Source organism: Megalobrama amblycephala, linkage group LG13 (assembly GCF_018812025.1).
Source record: "Megalobrama amblycephala isolate DHTTF-2021 linkage group LG13, ASM1881202v1, whole genome shotgun sequence".
NCBI classification, from domain to species: domain Eukaryota; kingdom Metazoa; phylum Chordata; class Actinopteri; order Cypriniformes; family Xenocyprididae; genus Megalobrama; species Megalobrama amblycephala.
In genome coordinates, this window is record NC_063056.1 from 39,448,044 (window position 1) to 39,465,191 (window position 17,148).

The 17,148-nt window shown below is 36.5% G+C and overlaps 1 protein-coding gene across 4 annotated transcripts in view; it reads left to right on the top strand.

Annotated features, from left to right (window-relative positions):
• Positions 1-17,148, top strand: part of LOC125280827 (mannosyl-oligosaccharide 1,2-alpha-mannosidase IA) — a 272,485-nt gene that overhangs the window by 234,362 nt on the left and 20,975 nt on the right. For 2 of the 4 annotated variants that reach the window (XM_048211569.1, XM_048211571.1), the window contains 4 exons: positions 7,094-7,188; positions 13,864-13,990; positions 14,655-14,748; positions 17,021-17,136. In XM_048211569.1, the coding sequence (XP_048067526.1) occupies positions 7,094-7,188; positions 13,864-13,990; positions 14,655-14,748; positions 17,021-17,136 (432 nt within the window). The remainder of the gene's footprint in view (positions 1-7,093; positions 7,189-13,863; positions 13,991-14,654; positions 14,749-17,020; positions 17,137-17,148) is intronic. The other 2 variants (XM_048211570.1, XM_048211572.1) reach the window with 1 other exon arrangement.

A 17,148-nucleotide genomic window follows, 5' to 3' on the forward strand; every position in this document is an offset into this window, starting at 1 on the left:
AACGCGCAACAGCGCCCCCTTGTGACTTTGCAACATGCAGCACCTGTGGGAACGTTCGCGGGATGCACACATAACGAGCAGGTACGAAACAACTAGTTAATCGATCGCGGATGGTTTCATTATCTTGGGCGGATATAAAAGTATAAGAGGATAAAAATAATAAAAGCAAAAATGTGTCTCCAAATATACTTGGGCGGCCGTTATTATACCTGGGCGGCCCGCCCAAGTAAAGTCTATGTGTGGGAAGCACTGTATATATATATATAGTTTTAATGTTTTTTTTGTTGTTGTTTTACTCTATTTCTGCTCATCAAGGCTGCATTTATTTGGTCAAAAATACAGTCAAAACAGCAATATTGTGAAATATTATTACAATTTAAAATAAGTGTTTTCTATGTGAATATACTGTAAAATGTAATTTATTCCTGTGATCAAAGCTGAATTTTCAGCATCATTACTCCAGTCTTCAGTGTCACATGATCCTTCAGAAATCATTCTAATATGCTGATCTGCTGCTCAGCTATTATCAATATTTATTGCTACTCAATGATTAGTATTAAATAATTGTAATCAATTATAATATTAATCTATTAATATTAATAACTTTTGACCAGTAGTATATAAAGTATTTAATTTGGGTTGACCTGCTAAAGTCCATTTAATACTATTGAAAACAGCAGTTTGCTCATGCTTTCATAACTATTATGCAGTTTTTGTATTAGCTGATATGCTAAAGTTCATGTCTATATTTGGTTCATATATGTACAGTATATGTTTATGTTAAATAAATTCCCTGAATTCAGTTTTAATGACAATTGACAATGAAAATTCCTGAGCTTCGGCATCACCACTAGAGATGCTGAATGACTCTCTCATCATGTTCAGGGCTCGTCCGAGCATCAGTCAGCAGGTGAGAAGCACAGCAGACCGTTCATGTGGTTTGGTAAATCTCAAAAATAGAAGCTGACAGTCTGCCTGACTCCAGCCTTTTTGCAGCCTTGTTAAAAGAGCTGCCGTCTTGAAAGCATCCGTCAGACGGTGATGTGAGAGAAGGTGGAAGTGAAATGCTCTGGATGCATCTTGGCTAGAAGGGCATGATGGGAAAAGATGTGATATTTTACTGCTCAGACTTCAAGCAGGCCTTATACGACAGTTTCATGACAGTCTTTTCCATAAAAAGTGCTGTGTGTATTTCATAGCAGCACAACATCAGCATTCTCAATGTCAATAACGGAAACTAAACTAAAATGAAGGACCGTTTAAAGTTCCATTGTAAAAAAATAATTGTTGGTTTAACTTAAAAGTTACCTGCTTGCCTTAAAATTTTGAGTTCATAGAAATTAAAAATTTGAGTTAATACAATTAAGGCAATTGGTTTAATCAACAAAAACTTAAAATATGATGTTATCTGAACCACATAAATTGAGAAAGTTGATTTGACAAAAGAAAAATGTTGTGATAACAAATCATGAAAATTAATTTTCTCAGTGTAGTAGTAATAGTAGTAGTAAGTTTATATGTATTATTTTTTATCAATATTTAATTTATTATTATTTTATGGAATATTCTTTTTCAATGCGATTTAAATTATTAATATATTATTATTTTATTAAAATATTATTCTATAAAATTTCAATTAATAGTATATTATCATTCTACTTTTTAACCACAAATGCTCGTCATGCACTGCTCTGTGATGTGCCACGATTACGTAATCACGTTGGAAAGGTCACGCGTGATGCAGATGGAAGTACTGTGATAGGGCGAAAAACTCCATCTCATTTTCTCCAACTTCAAAATCATCTAACATAACTGTTTTACCTTTTTTGAGGCACATTACAGAGCAGTGCAAGACTAGCATTTGAGGTTAAAAAGGATATATTTGTCCATGTCTCAAGACCTCAGTTCTCTTCTGGATGGACAACCTGAATTGCTTTTAAATGAACTCTCAATAAAGTCAGAAAGCAATCGTTTTTGATTACCAAAGTCAGCACTCCATAAACAACTCTATTTGATGTGTTTTCCATTTTCTTATACCCACATCATTTACATTCGTCTCAAGTGAGCGGGTGTCTTCTGAAGCTGCTTCTGTTCTATCAGCATTAAATGCACAGTAGCGCCTAAATGAAGTCCCAGGATCCTCTACATTCACCGTGCATTTATTCAACTGATAAATTTGGGTTGCATCTGTGATTCCCCATGGGATCTGGCCATTTACGGCTTTATCTTCCACCACTGTTTGTTTTCTGGAGGTGCAGCCTCCAGCTTGATAGTTCGACAGTAAATGGCCTTTAAAAAGTCATTTCTAGCTCCTGAGCTGTGCATAAGTATCCTGTAATTAAGTTGAAAATGTCTCCTCTGCCGGTGCGCAGTGAATTAAGGAGATGCTACTGCACACGCTGATGATGCGCTGCGTTTCTCACAGAGGTCAAAGGGCACATGCGTATCGATGACCTTGCTCATAAGGCGCATGTTTCCTCAGATGAAAATTAAATATTAACTTTGCCCATGTCTGTTTTTCTTTGATGATTGGTGATCTTCGCAATGTGTGTGCTAGAGAGAATTGTGTTTTTGTTCCAGGGCTTTTTTTTTTTTGTGCTTTTTTCAGACTAAAAGTGAAATGTTTGTGCCGTCTGCTGCCATACTGGATCAATGCTGCAAATTTCCCATGACAATCAGGATCCTTATATGTCAGATACCAAGGCAATTAAAGTAATAGTTCACCCGGAATGAGATTTCTCACACTGTTTGTGCAGCTCTTCCATACAGTGAAAGGTCTTGTCAACTGTCAAGCTCCAAAAACAATCAAAATGCAGCATGAAAGTAGTCCATATAATGAATGCATTATATTCCAAGTCTTCTGAGTTTGTGTGTGAGGAACAGATTAAAATTTAAGATATAAAAATAAAGATTTTCTTTGAATTACTGTTTGAAATAAATTCTGTCAAAAAGCTTTGAATATGCAATGTGTATTTCGTAAATCACATAGGCTACTGATTGCATAAATCATATACTGGAGGCTTAAAGCGTCCATCTCAATTCTTTATTTTATGAACATCCTTCCAAATATCTCCTTTTGTGTTAGAAAGAAGAAAGAAATGCATACTTTTGGAACAACATAAATAAATGAGTTTCATTTTTGGTTGCACTATTCCTTTAAAAGGGACCTATTATGCCCCCTTTTGCAAGGTGTAAAATAAGGCTGCGTTCCACTGCACTTTTAGACAAGCACTCGCGAACTTCCCTAAGCACTTCCCCTCGGGAGAATCCCTGCCACCATTTTGAAGTGCGTTCCAATTCGTGAAGTGAACGAGGGAAGTTTATATAGATAGACCCACGCTCCCTCGATTTTGACAGAGGGAGCGAGTCTACTTCATATGTACACTTCAGGCAGCTCCATATACCACAATGGAGTTTACCACACTACAAACAACTCTATGATATACGTATGTATATATATATATATATATATATATATATATATATATATATATATATATATATATATATATATATATATATATATATATATATATTATTATTATTATTATTATTATTATTATTATTATTTATTTTATTTTATTTATTTATTTATTTATTTTTTAAACAACCCAAACACGCCTATATACATGTAGAATGCTGCATTAAACAATTTCTTAAGGGAAAAAAAATAAATAATAAATCAACTCCACAGTGGATTCCAAGTGATCAAGGGTTTAGGACGTTCCAGTTCAGCCCATTGAAAAGGTTCCACCAGTAGTGGGCACTCATGCAACGCAAGCAATGATGTACATCTGAGTCAACGAGACTGAGGGAAGCTTGCGAGGGAAGGGCATGAAATAACAAACTGGAACGCAGCCTAAGTCACAGATGTCCAGAGAGTGTGTGTGAAGTTTCAGCTCAAAATACCTCACCGATCATTTCTTATTGCATGTTAAATTTGCCATTTTTTGGGGTGTGAGCAAAAACACGTTTTTGTATGTGTCCCTTTAAATGCAAATGAGCTGCTGCACTCAGCCCCCTTTCCAGAAGAGGGCGGAGCTTTAACAGCTCACGCTTCGGTTGCTCAGCAACAACAAAGCTGGAGAATCTCACGCATCCAAAATGAGGATTGCCAGTAACGGTGTTCAGCCTTACATTGTTCAAACCGGAGTCGACACTGATGGAGAGACTCAGGAAGAAGTTACAACTTTTAGAATGAAACTGGATGTTTCTAAACGGTTAGTGGATAAATTGATGTAGTTGCTGTGGAGTTGATTCAACTCATCGCCTAGCATGTGCCGTCATGTTCATGTTGTTGAATTGACCCTCATTTGTGAAGCAGTCCGGCGTAAAATGACGGCATGTCAACAACACTCTACTACAACAACTCTTCCTCTTCTCTAAAGCAGCCCAACATGGCCTCACCACCTTTGTTGCGTGTTCCCGGGGGCGGGGTTTATGTAAATTTTAGGGTTAGTGATGTCACTAACCCGGAAAGAAGCTCCTTAAAGAGCAGTTTCTGTAAAAGAAAATGTATCCTTTGCATTGAAATTTGAGCGTCGTAACTTTGCAGATAGTGTGTAATGTTGCTGTTTGAGCATAAACAACTAAAGTTAAAAAAGTGAAATCATAATCAAGGACCCCTTTAATATGTTAGTGTGTTACATTCATGTCTGTCTTGGCAGGTGAATCCTCACAGATGTTATACTGCAGGAGGATGAGCTCCAGCTATGGGTCATTAGTGATCTCTCTGATACGGGCTGCAGTGAGAGTACAGGGGTCCAATCAGGTTGTTCTTCTCCTGTCCTTCTCATCTCAGCCCTCATTTCACACCTGCACAAATGCATTAACCTGGAGATGTGCTGCCCCAGTTATAGCAGAGGGCACAGCATGTCTCTCTAGAGCTGAGTGGTTTTTTTTTGGGGGGCTGAAGTTTGACCTTACTGGAGACAATTACAGTGCACTTTTACCATCAAACTCATATTTAAATTCATATCCAGGGCTTGACATTAACTTTTTTGCTCACCAGCCATTGTGTCTAGTGGTTTTCAAAAGTTACTAGCCACTCAGCATTTTCACTGGCCACAATTTTGACATCGATACCATGGGGGGAAACTGCTATATAGATATTTTTAATATTATCTCATGATTTGGCAGCAGGTATATTAGGCTGCTGTCACTTTAAGACCTTACACACAGATCCATTATACTGTTACACATGTTTTCTTTCTCAACTGTTTACGTTCACTTCAAACATAACTGTTTACGTGAAGATTATTTTGTGTGTATTTGATTTTGAATGTATTTGAGAACTCAATTTAGTACTGAGAGGCGGAAACACTTTGGGTGTGAGCACAAAATCTGCAGGAATGAGTAAAATAATGCACAATACGTGCAATCCCACACCAAAATTCAAGCCCTGTAACACCAACAATATTCATCCGGAGCAAATGAAATGAGTGAGTGAGGGGAGGCGGGTTTGTGTGTCGACTCGCTGTCTGAAAATTAGAGAGAGAAAGAACATCGGGTATTGTGTCTATTCTGTGGAAAATGAGTATTGGAAGCATTTCACATATTTCAGTGTTGATAAGTATCAAAAAATCTATATTTTTGACAACACTACATTGCACATAGTTTCTTATTTCAGATGCCTTTTTAAAAGACTACAATTAAAAAATGTATATAAAAAGTGGCTAGTAGTGACTGTGTTACACTGCTGAAATCCACCTGCATTTGATGGGTTGGCGGGTGTTAATGTCAAGCCCTGTTTATATCATATTCATATTAAAACTTTGATAGATGGACTGAAGATCAGTGTTTCTTGTACTATGTTTTACCATGGCAAGGTTAAACGACCAGTGGCTATGTTGCTAAGGCATTCCTGTGCTATTGAGTGGTTTGCTATGTGGTTTTACTTTTGAAAAGGAGTTCTGGTGAGTCCACGAGGTGAAAATCATAAGTCTGTTTTGGGATGAGTTGCACACTGAAGTTTAATACTTAGATTTAGAGGTTTGTTCAAATCCCTAAACCTAAATCGTAGCAATAATAGTGGTGCTTGCCGTAGCAAGCACCACTAAAAAGAGCTTAGAGAGAAATATTTCTGTCACCAACAGTATTTCCAGCCACTTTCTTTGTGTGACTGCCGACATGAGTGTTAAAAACACATCTCGAGATCTGCAAACGTTCCATTCTGCTGCACCGTCTAGTTTAATTCACTTTTGAAGATGACCTTGTCACTGGTTTGTGTGGGTTCAAGGAAGTTTGAAAGTCCGTTCTGGGTGTATTTGATAAATACTGCAGTTGCATTTGAAATATGAACTGTTGGCGAGGAGTTTTCTGCACCTGCTACAAAAGGAAAGATACTAGAGAGCTAAAATCATTCTCTTCCTTATATGGTCATTAAATTAAATAAATTAAATATGCATATGTATGTTGAAGTCATGTGACAACGATATCATACTACAGTTTGAAATGTTTATCATTGCATACTATTTTTCATACGTTTGGGGTTGGTAATTTTTTTTAAATCAGATTTTTTTTATATACTCACCAAGGCTGCATTTATTTGATCAATAATACAATAAAAACAGTAACATTGTGAAATATTATTACAATTTAAAATAACTGTTTTCTATTTTAACATATTTTAAAATGTAATTTATTCCTATGTTGGCAAAGCTGAATTTTCAGCATCATTACTCCAGTCTTCAGTGTCACATGATCCTTCAGAAATCATTCTAATATGCTGATTTGCTGCTCAAGAAACATTTATGATTATTATCAATGTTGAAAACGCTTCATATTTTTGTGGAATCCGTGATAATTTTTTTATTTTCAGGATTCTTTGATGAATCGAAAGTTTAAAAGGACAGCATTTATTTGAAATTGAAATCTTTTTTAACATTATAAATTACTTTTCCGTCACTTTTGACCTATTTAATGCATCCTTGCTGATAAAAGTATTTATTTTTGTTTGGTGCAAAACACCTGACTAACATTATAAATGGATTGCATAAGGAAAACTCACCAAACATTTAGAATATGGTGCTTTAAATGTGTGATTTTGAAAAGACACTTGCACAGATGTGTGTGTTGTTGTTTTATCTTTCAGATATTTAAGCAGAAGGTGTTGGAGCTGGGCGAGAAGTTGTTACCTGCCTTCAACACGCCCACCGGCATTCCCAGAGGAGTCATTAACCTGGGCAGGTGAGCATCCGACGCAGCTTCTACCTGTCTGCGCGCCGTTCCTTCTGTCAGCCCGACCCCGGCTAGACGCAGCCATTCACAAAGCCATATGCCTCAAATATTACCATTTCTTTCTGGCTTTCTGAGAGAAAGAGAAGCTTTCTGGCACTCCTGCCGCCCACCTGGCTTCCATTAGCCGACCAGCTCGCTCTGACAGCTGCAGGCAAATTTAATTAACCGATTCTCACGCTAATTCCAGTTAGATGAGTAACAGGAGCCGGTCCCACAGATGGGCTGGGAGAAAGCGGGCCCCGGTGTGGCACTCAGGTTAGTCTTGATGGCACAGACTGAACACGCGTCACTACGCGCACGATCTTATTATGATATTCACACTAATGGTCAAAAAATTACAATTTTGTAATGTTTTTGAAAGAAGACTATTATACTCACCAAAGCTCCGTTTATTTGATCAAAAATACAGTAAAAACATTAATATTGTGAAATATTATTACAGTATAAAATAGCTGTTTTCTATCACTCAAAAATGGTTTAACCCAGCATTTGGGTTGTTTTAACCCAGGGGTTGGGTAGTTTTATTTAACTCAACTATTGTTTAAAAATTACTATATTGCTCGCTGAAAAATGGAAATTAAAAAATAACAATTAACATTTATTAATATGTTTAATAAATTAACATGTATTAATATTAAACATGTATTAAGTATTACAATTATTGGTGGTGGTTGAGGAGATTCCCCCTTCCATATGTAAAGCGCTATATAAATGTAACAAACAAACAAATTATAATAAGTTTAATACATAATGTTCAACAAATGTTCATCTTTTGATTGTTACTGTTGCCTCCAGTAATTATGTGTGTAGTTTTCATTTCCAACATATTTTGGGTTCATTTTAAGCCAGACATATAGTCATTTTTAATCAATAGTTGAGTTAATAAAACTACCCAGCAGGTTGGATCAAACATTTAACCCGCTGGGTTTATCCATATTTAACCCAACTTGGGTTGTTTTTACCCAGTATTTTTAATACTTCACAATATTACTCTATTTAATGTATTTTTGATCAAATAAATACAGTCTTGGTGCAGCATAAAAGGCTTCTTTCAATAACATTATATATATATATATATATATATATATATATATATATATATATATATATATATATATATATATATATATATATATATATATATATATATATATATATTTCTTAATTATTTTGAGCTGTATTTTGAGCTTATTTTGAGCTAACTGTTGACCAGTCTGCAAGTGAATGTCAGTAAGAGTTGAAGTCACATTTGTGTCATTTTGGTCAAATTCCAGTGCAGCATCACATGCATATTTCAGGAAGAAGGCAATAATAAATGTGCAATAATTGCATTTACTCAGTGTCACTGGTATGATCTTTTTCTTAATATTAAATCTGCTTTAAGTCATATCACCCACTGGGGAGCACTTTCTAACTTCTATTTAAAGGTGCCCTAGAACGTTCTTTCACAAGATGTAATATAAGTCTAAGGTGTCCCCTGAATGTGTCTGTGAAGTTTCAGCTCAAAATACCCCATAGATTTTTTTAATTAATTTTTTTAACTGCCTATTTTGCGGCATCATTAACTATACACCGATTCAGGCTGCGGCCCCTTTAAATCCTTGTGCTCCCCGCCCCCCGAGCTCACGACTATAATACAGTGCATAAAGTTCACACAGCTAATATAACCCTCAAATGGATCTTTACAAGATGTTCATCATGCATATTGCATGCATGCATCGGATCATGTGAGTATAGTATTTATTTGGATGTTTACATTTGATTCTGAATGAGTTTGATAGTGCTTCATGGCTAAAGCTAACGTTACACACTGTTGGAGAGATTTATAAAGAATGAAGTTGTGTTTATGAATTATACAGACTGCAAGTGTTTAAAAATGAAAATAACGACGGCTCTCTTGTCTCTGTGAATACAGTAATAAACGATGGTAACTTTAACCACATTTAACAGTACATTAGCAACATGCTAACGAAACATTTATAAAGACAATTCATAAATATCACTAAAAATATCATGCTATCATGGATCATGTCAGTTATTATTGCTCCATCTGCCATTTTTTGCTATTGTTCTTGCTTGCTTACCTAGTCTGATGATTCAGCTGTGCACAGATCCAGACGTTAATACTGGCTGCCCTTGTCTAATGCCTTGAACATGGGCTGGCATATGCAAATATTGGGGGCGTACATATTAATGATCCCGACTGTTACGTAACAGTCAGTGTTATGTTGAGATTCGCCTGTTTTTCAGAGGTCTTTTAAACAAATTAGATTTACACAAGAATGAGGAAACAATGGTGTATGAGACTCACTGTATGTCATTTCCATGTACTGAACTCTTGTTATTCAACTATGCCAAGATAAATTCAATTTTTCATTCTACAGCACCTTTAACAAGCACTTAGTTGTTTTGTGTTGGTTTCGGTTGATTTTTCCCACAAAAGTTTTCTCACTTTCCTCTTCCTCCCCATACGTCAGTGCTATTGATCGTCCCTTCAGAAGGGAAGCGGTGCATGGCTCGCTCTCACAATAAGAACCAGAAACAAATAATCTTGTGAATTAGTTCCACAGTTTCACAGAATGAATCCTGCAGGGAGGAGCGAAGCCCGAAATCTGGAGCGGTTCATTTCAGAGTTCATTCAGCATCTCGTTCTCTCTCTGTCTCTCTCTCTTTGCTCAGCTTTAGCAGGAGTGATTCCTGCAGCATAAACAGAAGCAGAAGCTGTCTCCTTTTTGAACAGCAGTTGAAATTTTAATGACATTTAATCAAAACAAAGAACAAAATGCTCTGGATGTGCTATTCAAACTGCTCTTAAAATATTTACTTTGTTGCACGCTGACAAATACACTACAAAAATCATTTTAATAGTAATTTTGAGATCAATTTGAGAAGCAAAACTACCACATCTGTGTTTTTCATATTTAATGCCTTAATCAAATAAATGCATCAGAATTAAAATAATCAATATGAGTACATCACATCACATCTGTTTTGTGAAATGGTGTTTATAATAGTACTGACTGCGGTAGCAAGTCGGTACTGGAATTTTAAAAATATGACTCTCTGTTTGGCCTTTGTGTTCACATGCTCATCAGATATGTCTGTAATTGGCTACAATGATCAATGCACAGGAGCTTTTGAAAGTAAGAGCGGGTGTATCTGTGTAAGCGCTTGGTGAAGAGCATCGTTGATGTCTAATTTCAACACGTTTTTGAACCATTGATCATTGTAGCCAGTCACAGACATACACTATATTGCCAAAAGCTTTGGGACGCCTGCCTTTACGTGCACATGAACTTTAATGACATCCCATTCTTAATCCGTAGGGTTTAATATGGAGTTGGCCCACCCTTTGCAGCTATAACAGCTTCAACTCTTCTGGGAAGGCTTTCCACATGGTTTAGGAGTGTGTTTATGGGAATTTTTGACCATTCTTCTAGAAGCGCATTTGTGAGGTCAGGCAGTGATGTTGGTGAGAAGACCTGGCTCGCAGTAATTCCTGGCCTGGCTCTGCTCTAATTCATACCAAAGGTGTTCCAAAGTTCCTCCACACCAAACTCGCTCATCCATGTCTTTATGAACCTTGCTTTGTGCACTGGTGCGCAGTCATGTTGGAACAGGAAGTGGCCATCCCCAAACTGTTCCCATAAAGTTGGGAGCATGAAATTGTCCATAATGTCTTGGTATGCTGAAGCATTAAGAGTTCCTTTCACTGGAACTAAGGGTTCAAGCCCAACCCCTGAAAAACAACCCCACACCATAATCCTCCTCCACCAAACTTTACACTTGGAACAATGCAGTCAGGCAAGTACCGTTCTCCTGGCCACCACCAAATCCAGACTCGTCCATCAGATTGCCAGAGAGAGAAGCGTGATTGGTCACTCCAGAGAACTCGTCTCCACTGCTCTAGAGTCCAGTGGCGGCGTGCTTTACACCACTGCATCCGACGCTTTGCATTGCACTTGGTGATTTAAGGCTTGGATGCAGCTGCTTGGCCATGGAAACCCATTCCATTAAGCTCTCTAGGCACTGTTCTTGAGCTAATCTGAAGGCCACACGAAGTTTGGAGGTCTGTAGCTATTGACTCTGCAGAAAGTTGGCGACTTCTGCACGCCTCAGCATGCGCAGACCCCGCTCTGTGATTTTACGCGGCCTACCACTTCGTGGCTGAGCTGCTGTTGTTCCCAATTTCTTCCACTTTGTTATGATACCACTAACAGTTGACCGTGGAATATTTAGTAGTGAGGAAATTTCACAAATAGACTTATTGCACAGGTGGCAACCTATCACGGTACCATGCTTGAATTCACTGAGCTCCTGAGAGCGACCCATTCTTTCACAATTGTTTGTAGAAGCAGTCTGCATGCCTAGGTGCTTGATTTTATACACCTGTGGCCATGGAAGTGATTGGAACACCTGAATTCAGTGGTTTGGAGGGGTGTCCCAATACTTTTGGTAATATAGTGTATCTGATGAGCGTGTGAACACAATAGCCAATCAGAGGTGTTTACGAATCCACCCAACAGCGCTCAAAGCGCCACATTTTTAATGACTTGGCAGGGTCATCGCCAGAACATATAGAATGGGGGGCATTTCATTTTCATGTTCTGAGAAAAAGATTTTTACCAAAACAATAACATCCCGTATTTATTTTTAATGAAATAAAAGTTCTATAGTAACACCACAACATAAGTCCATCCTAATTAGACCAAACTACACCAAAAATTAAACCCTTTTGCATTATGCCTATATACTTTGCAAACATGAGGCAAAAACGTTTTTTAATTTCTCGAACAATACAATAATAAAAACGAAACACACCAAATTGCAATAAAAATATGCAGACTACATTTGTAGCACACTGATGTGTAACAAAGACTTTTAGTGTACTCACCGTTAAAATAGGTGGCGGGTCTCCGAGTCATTTATAAATATAGCCTAATTATGTTTCAAGTTTCAGTTTGTGTAATAATGCGTTAAATATGAATTTTTTGATCAGTGGCTGAGCCAATTCCTGGGTATGGAGATGTGATTCCCATTTAAAAACACATTTTTAAATATTTACACATTTAAATAGATTTCCTTGAAATCGTTTTAAGTTACTTGCCACTGCACAACCTAAATATCCCAACATAAACTCTGCTGATAAATTATTTGTTAATAAAGCCTTGTCGTTCTTCAGAGCGCAAGTACAGACACGCACTGGATTGTTGGCCAAATATGATTTGCCAATATGCTAATATTGCGGTGAAAACTGATCCTAGACCAGTAGTTATGTGCAGTGTTTACATCTAAAAGCAATCAGAAGGAGCAGCAGGTAGGCAGTGGTTTGAGTGAGAAAATTTCATACTGGTCTCAAGTCCGTGTCCAGCCTTAAAGAGTTAGGTCACCCGAAAATGAAAATAATGTCATTAATTACTCACCCTCATGTCGTTCCACACCCGTAAGACCTTCATTCATCTTGGGAACACACAATAAGATATTTTGATTAAATCCAATGGCTCAGTGAGGCCTCCATTCACAGCAATGCCATTGAAAATCTCAAGATCCATAAAGGTACTAAAAACATATTTAAAACAGTTCATGTGACTACAATGGTTCTACCTTAATATTATAAAGCGACAAGAATACTTTTTGTGCGCCAAAAAAAAAACAAAATAACGACTTTTCAAAAATATAGTGTGGGCCAAATTCAAAACACTGCTTCGGAGCTTTAGGAATCGAATCAGTGATTCGGAGCGCCAAAGTCATGAGATTTCAACAGTTTAACCGTTTGATAGGAGATCCAAATCACTGATTCGATTCGTAAAGCTCAGAAGCAGTGTTTTGAATTCGGCCCATCACTATATTTTTGAAAAGTTGTTGCATGCATTTTTTATGATCCCTATTATTTTGTTAAAATAATCAACATCTTGCATATTCTTTATGGTAGGAAACAAAAATACTTGGGATTTTATGGAAACCATCTAAGATTTTTCTAATTGGAATAAATTTGAATGTTAAACCTGGTAACACTTTACTTAAAGCCCTTATGTATAATGCATTATAAAGGTATTCATAATGTATTCTATATTGCATTTATATCTTTTCATAAATAATTGTTACCAAAGTTAAAAAGCATTATAATATTCGCATATTCTGAAATTAGTTGTTAGTCATGTGTTTTAATGCAACGTACTTTCTAAAGGTGTGTTCAATTAAGTATTACAATGTATTATAACCATGGTTACAATTATTCATGAGGCCAATGCATTACAAAGCATTAAAAACACTTTTATAATGCATTATACATGAAGGCTTTAAGTAAAGTGTTACACCCGTTTTTTAATTGTGCATTCAGTCCTCTTAAAAAAAAAAAGAATCATTAATTGCATCATTATGAATTTTACATTAAGCATGTAAGGTTCTCATGTGGGATGAAGCAAAGGCTTTTAGCACTTCTTTGTTAAACTGTTCCTGCCGTTTCCATTCCGCTTATTTTCCCAGCAAATAACAAGTGCGCTGGCATCCGCTTTCCATGGTTTGGTGCTTTGTTGCCATGGCCGCACTGTTACCTGCCTGGTTGCCATGGCAGCAGTGTGGCGTGGGTGGCGGTGCTCACTGTGCCTGGTTTGCTCTCTGTTGCAGTGGCACCAGCTGGAGTTGGGGCTGGGCATCAGCCGGGAGCAGCATCCTGGCGGAGTTCGGGACACTGCACCTGGAGTTCGTTCACCTGTCCGAACTGTCTGGAAACCCAGTGTTCACTGAGAAGGCAAGAGTCATTTGTCTTAATGTTGTCACAATGCCAACGTTTCAGTAGTCGGTACCAATAACAGTGAAATTTCATGTCTTTGTACCAATCCGTACCATAGCAAAAGCTATTGCAACTATTTTTGGTAACACTTTAGTATGGGGAACAGATCTCACTTTTAACTGCTTGCTTATTGGCTGTTTATTAGTACTTATAAAGCAGATATTAATGCCTTATTCTGCATGACCTTATTCTACATTCTTAATCCTACCCAATACCTAAACTTAACAACTTCCTTATTAACTATTAATAAGCTATAAATTAGGAGTTTGAGGAAAAAAGTCATAGTTAATGTGTTTCCCATACTATTTTTTGTAATTTTTTTTTTTTTTTTTTTTTTTTTTTACTATTTGAAAATTAAATATATTAAATGAAATTAGTCCATTTTAATGTTATTAATGATTATAAGTAAATAAAAAAAATCTGTCTATGCTGCACAATGAATCTCTTATTTATATTGTGTGATTTTGTTGGTTATATTGAAACGATTTGCGAGCGTGCAGAGTTTGGTACTCGTTAAGTATAGACTTGGTACCGAAGTACTGGTATGTTTGACAACACTAATTTACTCTGAGAGGACGGGATACAGGTATTGAATGAACTGTGGTTTTGTCTTTTTTATTAGGTGATGAACATCCGAAAGCTGTTGAACAAAATAGAGAAACCTCATGGTCTGTATCCCAACTTCCTGAGTCCCGTCAGTGGAAACTGGGTGCAGCGTAAGTAATATCTCAGTGATTTTAAATCATTTGAAATCGACCTGTACTGCACTGTTATTGGCGGCATTATCAAATTAGCCAAACTATTTTGTCTTGTTTTAAAACATCAATTTGCATGAGAAGCAAAACTTAGTAGCATAAACCTCATTATATGTTATTATTAAGCTCTAAAAATTCCAGTGGAGCATGAAAAGTAATCTTAATTCAAAATATTTTCCCAGACAACAAATCCTAATATCTTGTGGAGTTTAATTTCTTAAATGTTTGTTTTGTTTTAAGAAGATTTTTCTTGGAAATCAAGACAAAAATACTGATTAAGAAAAATAGTATTTTGTAGTCTCTGCATTTTTCCACCAATGCATATTTAACACCTTAATAAAATGAATGCGTCATAGCCACATTTAACTTTGTTTCCCATGATCAGTGGTTTGTATTAATGCAACTTTTGTGCTGTGCATGTCAATTCTGTGCAACTTTTATTGTAGAAAAATGCTTTGGATTGGCAGCATTATTGAATTAGCCAAAATATTTTACAAAAATCAATGTGCAAGGTGTGATAGATGAAATAATTCGCTACTGACAGCAGTTCTTATTCTGTGGAAAAAGCATTTTTGTGTGCACACATTTTATTTGGGCCTTCCCATCAGCCAACACTTTAAAAAACCCCACAAATATTTCCAAATATTCTAAATATTCAAATGTATTTGTAGAATCATACTTACATAGCTTAAACAATATAAAAGAGTAAAATATTTATAAACAATGTGTCCCACTGCACACACTGAGGTTGATGCCAAGTGTTTTGGCATTCTCATAAAGTTTGCAAAACAAAATTAACTCTTTCCCCGCCATAGATGGAATTTTCCGGCTTTCCGTGTTTTCATTGTTATATGGTAGGTGGGTGCTATATTACGCAACTTCTGAAAGAGTAGAGAATCTCCGGATCAAAACACAGGTGAAGAAGAAACAGAAACAAGTGATAAAAGCACTGCTTATGCACTTTTTAGTCTTTGAAAAAAATTCGATTTTTCTGTTTTTTGTTCAAAACGTTGCTTTTTTTTTAATGAAACTTACCCACATTCAAGTGTTGATAAAAAAGAATGCATGAAGCTAAAATAAAATGCATTTTTGTTTGTTTGTTTGATTAAAAGCAGAGGCTCTGTTCTTACTTTTGATATATTGCATGTTCAGATATTCATACAACAAAATATTCTGGGGGCCATGAATTTTTTTTGTTGGATGATCAAAAATGCATAAGGAAAGAGTTAATGCCAATGCCAAACAGTTCAAAAAAATATTCTCAGTACAATGTTTCAGACTTGTAAAGATGTATTATTTCATTTTAAAGTATTTTCATTGTAACCAGCATAAATTCGGTGGAGTGTGTCCAAACTTTTCACTGGTGGTGTACATCAATTTATTTTTGTTACCGTTTTGTTGTTCTTCATTTTTTTATTTCTGTTGGTTTATCACTGGCTTGTGCGCTGGCTCTCACAAGAGAGCGGCTCTCACAAGCACCATCTCTGAGTTTCACAATGCAATTATTCTGGCATCCATGACATCAATTGAGCCAGTGCGGCGCTCCTGTCAAACAGGGACAAGAGTCCACGGCCAAGAGTTATTAAAATGATAATAAATCCCATTACCTTTTGAAAATTGAATCTTTCAGATTCACCTGAAAAACAGGAGAAACATTTTTTTTTTCTTTAACGGGGTGAATGTAATCTGCAACTGCAGCACTAATTGGTGCAGCTTGGGAACGGCTAATGAGTCTCAGAGATAGCGAGAAGAGCGAGGATGAGACTGTGTCACCCTCATTCTGATTTGCATGTCAATGGAGCGGAGGGTGGATACAAACATTCCTGGCATTATGTTTGTTGATTCCGATTATAGTACCTAGATCATTCCTAAACCCAACACAATGACAGTGTGCATGAATAGAAACCATTCACTTCTAATCCTGGAATAAAAATAACAGAAATAAATGAATCTCATGAAACCTTCTGAGATCACGTCTGGGAGATATTTAACCTCAAAAAAATCAAAGATGAAAATGCAAAATTAATTTTAATTATAAATATATGTTTGAGGACCATCACAAATGTCTTTGAGTGCAGCCCTGTGTTGACACAGGAGGTTGAAGCTGTGCATAATGTAAAAAAAAATCTTATTGCCCCTAAAAAATAGGCTTTATTTTCTTCATTCAGTACATTTTTATCATGATTTTGGGGTTGTAGAGTTCAGAGTTTTTGTTGTCCTCTCATTTTCTCAGATCATGTCTCGATTGGAGGTCTTGGGGACAGTTTTTATGAGTACCTGATCAAATCCTACCTGATGTCAGATAAGACTGATGAGGAGGCCAAGAAGATGTACTACAGCGCTATGGAGGTACGGACATAT